Raw genomic sequence first — 11,571 nt, forward strand, 5'->3', positions numbered from 1 at the left:
CTCTGTCACCAGGCTGGAGTGCAATGGCGTGATCTCAGCTCACTGCAACCTCCGCCTCCCAGATTCAAGTGATTCTCCTGCCTCAGCCTCCTGAATAGCTGGGACTACAGGCGTGCGCCATCACACCCAGCTAATTTTTGTATTTTTAGTAGAGACGGGGTTTCACTATGTTGGCCAGGATGGTCTTGATCTCTTTACCTTGTGATCTGCCCGCCTCGGCCTCCCAAAGTGCTCTACTTTTGATTAAGTTCATTTTTGTTGGTTTCATGTAGGAATGTTAAATATGCACTCATTCCACCAAATTCCCTTTATATCCTTACCATTACTTTATAAACCATTTACATTTCTATTGCAGGGAGCCACTGACAGAGAGAATCACTGGAAATGATAGTTTTATACTTAATTCTTGTCACTAGAACTCTAATAGTGTTTTTAAAAACCTAATACAAGCCCAGGCATGGTGGCTGACACTTCTAATCCCAGCATTTTGGGATGCCTAGCCAGGAGGATTGCTGGAGGCCAGAATTTTAAAACCAGAACCGCCTGGGCAACATAGTGAGACCCTGTCTCTGGAAAACACACACACACACACACGAAAACCTAATAGTCAAATGCATACAACTGTATATACTATGCTGAAACAGTGTGAATAACAACAAAATACATACATACATATATATACACAAACACACACACACACGAAAACCTAATAGTTAAATGCATACAACTATTTTTATAACTTTTAATTTTTACACTTAGTTGTCCAATTCTCCAAAATATGAAGTCCTCTGTAGAAGTGATTCCAGACCTTCAGAGCCATGGTGAACTTTGTGAATGAAAAATGTAATGAGCACCACCACCTTGTCTGTTTTAGCAGCACATGATCATATAATTGAAAACTGTTGAACAGGAATATCTCATCATAAATAAGTTAATAGATTCTATAAAAAATCTACTAAGCATCTATCATGTTCTAGGTGCAGCCTGAGGAGATCACAGTAAACCAGTCAGGCATGATACCTAGCTTCATGAAATATATAGTCAATCTCTTCTACTTTATAAGGCCCGGACTCTCTTAGACTTCACTGATTAGCATCCAGGCTAAATGGATAATCTCTGGATCTTCATTTGAAGGATAATAAGGCTGGATTTGCTACTTGGGCTTTTTAGGGGCTGGGAAGATGTTACTTTAACAAAAGCAAGTGTCCAACAAAATCTTAAAGCCAGTTAATAGACTGACCACTTAAAAAGAACAACAATAAAAAAAAAAAAAGAAAAATAAATAGACTGACCACTTTAAGCTGAGAAATCTTACATAGTTCTCTGGGATATAAAACACTACTAATTTAATACACACATGCCCCACCTTATTTTGAAGCTATGTGTTAGGGATGATATGCTTGTCATCCCCCAAAAAGAAAACAAAGCAACTTGCTATTCACTTGATTCATTTTTTATGTGAATTGAAAAATGACACTAAAGAAAAAAAGAATGGGGATATAGAAATAGCTTATTTTTTAAGGAATAAACATAACCTTTCTAAATTCCAGAAAATTACTATTACACCTCTGGGATTTAGAAAGATTATGTTTCTTCCTTGAACAGTAAGTTTAACTATGTTTTTACTATAATACATCTGGGATTTAGAAAGGTTATGTTGGCCAGGCTTGGTGGCTCATGCCTGTAATCCCAGCACTTTGGGAGGCCAAGGCGGGTGGATGACCTGTCAGGAGTTCGAGACCAGCCTGGCCAATATGGTGAAACGCTGTCGCTAAAATAAATAAATAAATAATGTCTCAAAGTTAAAAAAAAAAAGAAAGAAAGAAAGGTTATGTTTCTAAATCCCAGGACAGAAGCTGTAGCTAATGATTTTTGGAGGATCCTTCTCACTCTAGACACAATGATTCTCGTTACGTGGATAGTATTCACCTATGGAATGTATCATATACGAACCACTAAGGAACACACACTCTTGCAGATGTCTGTAGATTGTTAATTGCTTTATATTTGGAGCACCCCTTCCTTCAACCAGCATAAATATTTGAGGGTGGGCTGGGTTTAGAAGATGTTTGGTCCCCAATGGCTGTAACATGATGCACTACCCTTCTATGCAAATTTTGATTTAAGAAAGGCTTTTATTTTTCAAAGGAAACCACATGAAAGCAGTCTTAAAGATTCAATAGCAGTTGATCCTACAGTGCCAGGTAAGAACTCTGAAGTAGTATGTGGGATTATATGTATGTGTAAATATATTTGTATACAGGGAGGTTGCAAAAAAAGAGTATTTATAATTGTCCAAAGAGCTTCCAAAGAGGAGCAGCATTGCAACAGTGTTCTGTAGGAGCAAAAGTCAAGGTTCCTGTGACTTCTCTAGAGTGCAGGCAGGACCAAACTGATCGTAGGCAACATGTCTTAGGTACAAGCAAACCGGCCCATAGAAGCACCAATCAGCAAGCTTCTTGCCTGAGATTTTTTTTTTTGAGACGGAGTTTCACTCATGTTACTCAGGCTGGAGTGCAATGGCGCGATCTCGGCTCACCGCAACCTCCGCCTCCTGGGTTCAGGCAATTCTCCTGCCTCAGCCTCCTGAGTAGCTGGGATTACAGGCACGCGCCACCATGCCCAGCTAATTTTTTGTATTTTTAGTAGATATGGGGTTTCACCGTGTTGACCAGGATGGTCTCGATCTCTTGACCTCATGATCTACCCGCCTCGGCCTCCCAAAGTGCTGGGATTACAGGCGTGAGCCACCGCACCCGGCTGAGATTTTTATTTTTATTTTTATTCATTTTATTTTATTTTATTTTATGGAGACAGGGTCTCACTCGGGCACCCAGGCTGGGATACAGTGGCAAGATCATGGCTCACTACAGCCTCAACCTCCCAGGCTTAAATGATCCTCCCATCTCAGCCTCCCCTGTAGCTGGGACCACAAGCGCATGCCACCATACCTGGCTAATTTTTGTATTTTTTGTAGAGACAGTGTTTTGCCATGTTGGCCAGGCTGGTCTCGAACTTCTAGCCTCAAGCAATTCGCCTGCCTCGGCTTCCCAAAGTGCTGGGATTACAGGCATGAGTCACTTTGCCTGGCCTCTTTGCTGAGATTTTTAAAATGGGAAACTATAAGATTCCATGGTGCTTCTAACGAGCACACATTATGTCTACGTCCCTAGACATAATGTTTCAAGTGGGGCGCTTTGGACACATGCTTCCCACATTCTGATTTTTTGGCAAAACCTATGAGATGATCGCAATGTGGGAATCATGGATGGCTGTGGAAGGTCCTAACACATTCGTAGTAGACAGGCAGAACCATGGAGTGAAAAGGGAATGGTGTTGAGAATGAGGGAGATGTGACGATGAATCCTAGTTGTGCCCCCTTTTTCTTCTGTCCATAGTGATGGCATAGGGTGAAGCCCAATGGTTTCAAAAGGCAAATAATCTGAGTGAGCAGCTGAGAGCAGCTTATACCAGCACCAGTTTCTGCCACATGTCTTTGCTTGATATCTCTTCCAGTCTGGCGACGGACCACTTACTGGGCTGTGATCTGTGCATTGCTTCAAAACACATTAGCAAGTCTGTACAAGAGCCCCTGGTGCTGCCCGAGGTCTTTGACAACTTGAATTCTGTTATGTGTGTGGAGGGTGAAGCTGGGAGCAGAAAGATGGTCCTCCTGAGGAAAACAGCTTTCCTGTGGGCATTCGGATGCTGTCCCATTCAACAGGTTCTAGCTCGTTTTCTACCTCTCCCTTAGTTCCACCAGACCAGACTAGGGGCTGGCCAGTGTCGTCTGTGACCAATTCCCAGAGAAAGAAGGATCTGTTACTGAAATGCACATGAGGAACATCCTCCAGCAGTTAAAGAATCAGGTCTTATTCCTTTTAGATGACTACTAAGAAATATGTTCAATCCTCCAAGTCATAGGAAAACTGATTCAAAAAAACCACTTGTCACAGACTTATTGATTACTGTCCGTATAGACAGGGCCAGGGATATCTGTCGATACCTAGAGATGATTGTAGAGATCAAAGTGTTTCCCTTTTATAATACTATGTATATATTACAGAAGCTCTTTTCATGTAATATGACTTGTCTGCAAAAGTTTATGGTTCACTTTGGAGTGAATGAAGCTTTGCAGGGGATACAGAAAACACCCCCACTTCGTGGCGGTGATCTGTGCTCGTTGGTTTCGGTATCCTTTTGACCCATCCTTTTATGATGTGGTTGTTTTCAAGTCCTATATGGAATGCCTTTTCTTAAGGAACAAAGTGACAGCTGAACTTCTCAAAGCAACTGTGATGAGCTGGCCTTGAAAGGATTTGTTTTCATGTTGCTTTGAGTTTAGTGATGATGATTTGCAGAAGCAGGGGTTGATGAGATCTAACCATGTGCTTGATGGGCAAATTTATAGCCCGAGACTAAGAACATCCTATTGGTTTTTAAATCCTGCATTCCAAGAATTTCTTGCAGGGATGAGACCGATTGAACTCCTGGATTCAGATAGGTAGGAACATCAAGATTTAGGACTATATTATTTGAAACAAATCAACTCATCCATGATGACTGTAAGCGCCTACAACAATTTTTTGAACTATATCTCCAACCTCCCTTCAACAAAAGCTGGACCCAAAATTGTCTCATTTGCTCCATTTGGTGGATAACAAAGAGTCATTAGAGAATATATCAGAAAATGATGACTACCTAAAGCACCAGCTGGAAATTTCACTGAAGATGCAGTTAGTTAGGGGATTGTGGCAAATTTGTCCACAAGCTTACTGTCCATTTGTTTCAGAACGTTTACTGGCTCTTGCCCTAAAAATTGCTTCTCAAAGCAACCTGTTGCTGCGTGTTCTCCATTTGTTTTGCAATTCCTTCAAGGGAGAACACTGACTTTGGATGTACTTAAGTTACAGTACTTTTTCGACCACCCAGAAAGCCTGTCATTGTTGAGGGGCATCCAGGTCTTGATAAAAAGAAATAAGAGGTCACCCAGAACAGATTTTTCAGTCCTGGAAACATGTTTGGACAAATCACAGGCACCAATTATAGATCAGGACTATGCTTCTGCCTTTGAACCTATGAATGAATGGGAGCGAAATGTAGCTGAAAAAGAGGCTAGCATAAAGAGTTGTCTGAATATCCAGCGCAGGGCACCACCAGACATCAGTACTGGCTATTGGAAACTATCTCCAAGGCAGTACAAGATTCCCTGTCTGGAAGTCCATGTGAATGATACTGATGCTGTAGACCAGGAGATGCTCAGGATTCTAATGATGGTTTTCTCAGCTTCAGAGTGCCTCAAACTCCATTTAAACCACAGCAGAGTCTTTATTGAAAGCATCCGCCCAGCTCTTGAGCTGTCTAAGGCCTCTGTCACCAAGCACCCTGTAAGCAAATTGGAACTTGGCACAGCCAAACAGGAACCCCTTCTCATCCTGCCTTCACTGGAATCTCTTGAAGTCTCAGGGACAATCCAGTCAACAGGTAAACCTGCATATATTTTGGATGACTATTCTGATGTATAATTTTATTTTCTCATTTAGTTCTAAGTGGTTGAAAATTCTGAGGCCATGAGAGCATGAATGCTCATTGATAAGAATAGATAAAATAAAGCTTCATTGTTTTTTGGTCAGTAGCATGAATTAGTGAAAAATCCCTGAATAATAGAATGCTTTCCAAATAACTCAGATAAAATGAATACAATATTAATATTAAATTATTGAAGACTCTTAATAAACAGACAAGATTTGTTATTAGTAAAAGAATTAGCTATATGTAAGATGATGCTTAGAGATTACCTTCACCCTTGCTGCCTAAAGAAAGGGCTATAGTCCCTGGAAAATAAATATATAAATGGGAAATAATATTTTTACCTATTTGTGTCTTCTTTAACTCCTCTAAGCACTATTTGATAGTTTTCAGTGTAGACTTTACCCATCTTTCATTAAATTTATTCCTAGGTACTCATATCTTTTGACAGTATTGTAAATGTCGTTAAAAATAGTTTTTCGGCCAGGTGCGGTGGCTAACGCCTGTAATCCCAGCACTTCGGGAGGCCGAGGTGGGCAGATCACAAGGTTAGGAGTTTGGGACCAGCCTGACCAACATGGTAAAACCCTGTCTCTATCTAAAAATAGAAAAATTAGCCAGGTGTGGTGGTGAGTGCCTGTAATCCCAGTTACGTGGGAGGCTGAGGCAGGATAATTGCTTGAACCTGGGAGGCAGAGGTTGCAGTGAGCCAAGATTGCACCACTGCACTCCAGCCTGGGCAACAGAGTAAGACCGTCTCAAAAAAAAATTTTTTTTGGCCGGGCGCGGTGGCTTACGCCTGTAATCCCAGCACTTTGGGAGGCCGAGGCTGGTGGATCACGAGGTCAAGAGATCGAGACCATCCTGGTCAACACAGTGAAACCCCATCTCTACTAAAAATACAAAAAATCAGCTGGGCATGGTGGCGCGTGCCTGTAATCCCAGCTACTCAGGAGGCTGAGGCAGGGGAATTGCCTGAACCCAGGAGGCGGAGGTTGCGGTGAGCCGAGATCACGCCATTGCACTCCAGCCTGGGTAACAAGAGCAAAAACTCCGTCTCAAAAAAAAAAAAAAAAAAAATTTTTTTTTCATTTTCTAATTGTTGCTAGTATTGCTTTGGTCTTAAGCAGTTTGACTGTTATATGCCTAGGTGTGCTTTGGTTTGTATATATCTTACTTGAGGTTCACTGAACTTTCTTGGGATCTGTGAGTTGATATTTATGAAATTTAGAAAAATTTTCATCTTTTTTCAAGTACTTTTTTATTATGGTAAAATATATGTAACAAAACTTACATTCTAATCATTTTTAAGTGTACCACTCAGTGGCATTACGTGGATTCACTATGTTGTACAACCATCACCACCATCCATCTCCAGAATCTTTTCATCATCCCAAACGCTGTATTCATTAAATAATAAATCTTCGGGCCAGGCACGGTGGCTCAGGCCTGTAATCCCAGCACTTTGGGAGGCCAAGGTGGGTGGACTGCCTGAGTTCAGCAGTTGGAGATCATCCCGGGCAACACGGTAAAACCCTGTCTCTACTAAAATAGAAAAAATTAGCTGGGCATCGTGGCGGGCACCTGTAGACCCAGATACTCAGGAGGCTGAGGCAGGAGAATCGCTTGAGCCCAGGAGGCGGAGGTTGCAGTGAGCTGAGATTGGCCACTGCACTCCAGCTTGGGCGACAGAGCAAGACTCCATCTCAAAACAACAACAACAACAAAACAATAAATCTTCCCTCCAACCAGCCCCTGACAACTTCTCTTCTATTTTCTGTCTCTATGAATTTGCCTATTCTAGATACTGTTTATAGGTGGAATCACTTGTTTGGCTTATTTCACTTTGGATATTGTTCAGGGTTCACTATGTTGTAGCATATATTGGAATTCATTGCTTCACATGTACCCCATAAATATGTACAATTATTATGTATCGACTTTAAAAAAGAACTTCATTCCCTTATATAGCTAATATTCCATGGTATGTAGTACATTTTGTTTATCCACTGTCTGCTGAGGGACACTTGGGTTGTTTCTACCTTCTGGCTATCATGAATAATGCTGCAATGAACACTGGCATTGTAAATATCATTTTAAGTTCTTGCTTTTAATCATTTTGGGTATATATCTAGAAGCAGAATTGCTGATTCATATGGTAATTGTGTTTAACTTTTTGAGGAACTTGTATAGTACCTGCACCATCTTACATTCCCACTAGCAATGTACAAAGGTTCCAATTTCTCCACATCCTCTTTAGCACTTGTTAATTTTTGTTTTTGTTTTTGTGGAGACAAAGTCTCACTCTGTTGCCCAGGCTGGAGTGCAGTGGCACAATCTCGGCTCACTGCAACCTCCACCTCCCGGGTTCAAGCAATTCTCCTGCCTCAGCCTCCTGAGTAGCTGGCACTACAGGCGTGCACCACCACACCTGGGTAATTTTTGTATTTTTAGTAGCGATGGGGTTTCGCCATGTTGCCCAAGCTGGTCTAGAGCTCCAGAGCTCGGGAAGTCCGCCCACCTTGGCCTCCCAAAGTGCTAGGATTACAGGTGTGAGCCACTGCACCCAGCCTATTTTTGTTTTCATTGTTATTTTTCAGACAGGGTCTCACTCTGTTGCCCAGACTGGAGTGCTGTGTTGCAATAATGGCTCACTGCAGCCTTAACCTCTTGAGCTTAAGTGATCCTCCTGCTTCAGCCTCCCATGTAGCTGAAACTACTGGCATGTGCCACCATGCCTGGATAATTTTTTATTTTTTTGTAGAGACAGTCTTGCTATATTGCCTGGTTTGGTCTGGTCTGTGGTCTGTCTCTCTTCTTTCTCTCTCTCTCTTTCTCTGTTTCTTTTTCCCCCCATCTCTGTTTCTCTCTCTCTTTCTCTGATTTTCTCTCTCTTTCTTTCTTTCTGAGACAGTCTTGCTCTGTTGCCCAGGCAGGAGTGCAGTGGCACGATCTTGGCTCACTGCAACCTCCATCTCCTGGGTTCAAGTGATTCTCCTACATCTTCCTCGCAAGTAGCTGGGATTACAGGCTCCCGCCACCACGCCCAGCTAATTTTTGTATTTTTATTAGAGATGGAATTTCACCACATTGGCCAGGCTGGTCTCGAACTCCTGAACCTCAGGTGATTCACCTGCCTTGGCCTCCAAAGTGCTGGGATTACAGGTGTGAGCCACCGGGCCCAGCCCCTAGTCTGGTTTTGAACTCCTGGCCTCAAACGATCCTTCCGCCTTGGCCTTCCAAAGTGCTGGAATTACAGGCATGAGCCACTACACCCAGCCCATTTCGTTTCGTGATGATTCTCATAAAGCCATTCTAGTGGTTGTGAAGTGGTATCTCATTGTGGTTTTGATTTGCACTTCTCTAATGTCTGAATGATGTTGAGCATCTTTTCATTTTTTGAAAAAAATATCTATTTGCTCATTTAAAAATTGTTGTTTTTGTTGCGTTGTAAGATTTATTTGTATATTTTGGATTTCACATCCTTATCAGATAGATGGTTTGAAAATATTTTTCCCATTCCATAGGTTGTCATTTCACTTTCTTTATAATGTCCTTTGATATACAAAAGTTTTAAATTTTGACAAAGTCCAATTTATCTGTTTTTTCTTTTATTGCTGGTTCTTTTGTTATCATATCTAAGAATCTACTGTCAAATTCAAGGTCATGAAGATTTACTCCTATGTTTTTTTCTAAGAGTTGTATGATTTCAGCTTTTATATTTAGGTTGTTGATCCATTTTGAGTTTATTTTTTTTTTACATGGTGAGAGATAGGAATCCAACTTCATTCTTTCGCATGTGCAGATCCAGTTGTCCCCAGCCATCTGCTGAAGAGATGCGATGTGTCTTTTGCGAGTCCAAAGAGTAGCACAGTACGTAATCAGTAAATGCTGCAAACAGCAATATCTTCACATGTTCTCTAAAAAAAAAAAAAAAAAAAAAAAAAAAAAAAAAATTTATGGTATGTGGAAGATTTGCATGTGAAAATAGCTGGATGAATCAAAATGACAGTTTAAAAATGTTCATTCAGTATCAAGGGCACAAGACTGATGCCTAAGGAAAAAAAATGTTCATTCAGAACTCTTTAGTTTAATAATGGGAAAACTGTGTGCTGCTTTCCAGACCAAGTCTTTCCTAATCAGGGTAAGTTCCTGTGCCTGAATGAACTGTGAATCTGGAAGGCAAAATAAATATTTTTCAATCATTCCTGAAGAATTTCCAAACTTCCACCATACGGAGAAATTACTGATCCAAATTTCAGCTGAGTATGATCCTTCCAAACTAGGTAAGGATGGCACTTTAATATATTTGTTTTTACATCAGTTGGAAAAGCTACTTGGCCAAAATTTATTTAAGAGGTAAAGGTCCTGTGTGGTTCTAAGGGTGTAGCCTGTATCCATGGTAAATTGTGTCGAAAAGCACTCTTTCTTACTAAGATAGCCGAGGGCTATTTGTAATTATTGAGCCTTTACTACATACAAGGAAGTGTCCTAAGCATGTCACAAATATTAGCTGAGTCTTCATACTCACTCTATGAAGTACAGTACTATTATTAATGCTATTTTGTAGCTGGGAAAACTGAGACATTAAGAGATTAATTAATTTGCTCAAGGTTATCCAGCTAAGAAAATGTAGATCTGTGTCTCAGACACAGGAATTTTGACTCCAAAATCAGAGCTCTTAATCCGTAATATAGGCCAGGCATGGTGGCTCATGCCTGTAATCCCAGCACTTTGAGAGGCCAGGATGGGTGGATCACCTGAGATCAGGAGATCAAGACCAGCCTGACCAACATGGTGAAACCCCATCTCTACTAAAAATGCAAAAGTTAGCCAGACAATGCAAAAGTTAGCCAGACATGATGGCGCATGTCTGTAATCCTGGCTACTTAGTCGGCTAAGGCAGGAAAATCACCTGAACCCAGCAGGCGGAAGCTGCAGTGAGATTGCGCCATTGCACTCCAGCCTGGGCAACAAGAGCGAAACACTGTCTCAGGGGAAAAAGAATCCCTAATGTTACCACTCCAAAATAATTTGCAGGATTATTTTGTTTTTGCTTAGGCTGGTCTTACATTGCAACTTACAGATCTGCCAGCTCAGCAGGAAGGAAATCTGCTGATTGGAAGCATCTCCCTGTTTCTCAACAGCCTATCCTAATAGTTCATAAAAATGGTGCAGTCATCTTTCTTAAATATATCATTTAGCAAAATGACTTAGGCACCATCATTCCTTAATTTAGTAAACACTGGACACTAAAGATTGAAGAAATATACAACTGCATGGAATTGACATAAAGAGCTGCATGCAAAAAAATTAGTTGTTGGCCAGGCACAGTGACTCAACAACTGTAATCTCAGCACTTCGGGTGGCCAAGGTGAGAGGATCGCCTGAGAGCAGGAGTTCAAGACCAGGCTGGGCAACATAGCAAGACATCATCTCTAATAAAAAATAAAAATAAAAATAAAAAAATTAGCCAAGTACGATGGTGTGCACCTATAGTCCCTAGCTACTCAGGAGGATGGTAGGATCACTTGAGTTCAGAAGTTCAACCTTTCAGTGAGCTACAATCACGTCGCTGCACTCCAGCCTAGGAGACAGAACAACACCCTGTCTCAAATACAAATGTATATGTATATACATTGAAGCTGGAGGTGGTAGCAATTTTTAAAACAAACTTAGGTTTTGCTTCAGAGTTGTCATTCCTTTTATGTTTCTTCTTCTATCTTCTTCAGAGTGACGGAGTCTCATTCTGTCACCCAGGCTGGAATGCAGTGGCACCGTGTTGGCTCACTACAACCTCCATCTCCGGGGTTCAAGCAATTCTTCTGCCTTGGTCTCCCAAGAAGCTGGGATTACAGGTGCCTGCTACCATGCCCAGCTAATTTTTTAATATTTTTAGTAGAGACGGGATTTCACCATGTTGATCAGGCTGGACTTGAACTCCTGACCCTCAGGTGATCCACCCACCTCGACCTCCCAAATTGCTGGGATTACAGGTGTGATCCACCACACCCAGCTCTTTGTATAGTGTTCTTTTTTTTT

The 11,571-nt window shown here is 41.3% G+C and overlaps 1 protein-coding gene across 1 annotated transcript in view; it reads left to right on the forward strand.

Annotated features, from left to right (window-relative positions):
* The window catches only part of LOC108303675 (NLR family apoptosis inhibitory protein), a 31,299-nt gene that overhangs the window by 5,435 nt on the left and 14,293 nt on the right, over window positions 1-11,571 (forward strand). Inside the window, 13 exon segments of the mRNA XM_017527594.2 lie at window positions 760-843; window positions 2,149-2,204; window positions 3,399-3,717; window positions 3,719-3,957; window positions 3,960-4,153; window positions 4,155-4,375; window positions 4,377-4,411; window positions 4,414-4,633; window positions 4,635-4,834; window positions 4,837-5,484; window positions 9,653-9,694; window positions 9,697-9,720; window positions 9,723-9,815. Of these exon segments, the coding sequence (XP_017383083.2) occupies window positions 760-843; window positions 2,149-2,204; window positions 3,399-3,717; window positions 3,719-3,957; window positions 3,960-4,153; window positions 4,155-4,375; window positions 4,377-4,411; window positions 4,414-4,633; window positions 4,635-4,834; window positions 4,837-5,484; window positions 9,653-9,694; window positions 9,697-9,720; window positions 9,723-9,815 (2,375 nt within the window).

The sequence above is a fragment of the Cebus imitator genome, unplaced genomic scaffold (genome assembly GCF_001604975.1).
Source record: "Cebus imitator isolate Cc_AM_T3 unplaced genomic scaffold, Cebus_imitator-1.0 Scaffold50, whole genome shotgun sequence".
Lineage (NCBI taxonomy): Eukaryota > Metazoa > Chordata > Mammalia > Primates > Cebidae > Cebus > Cebus imitator.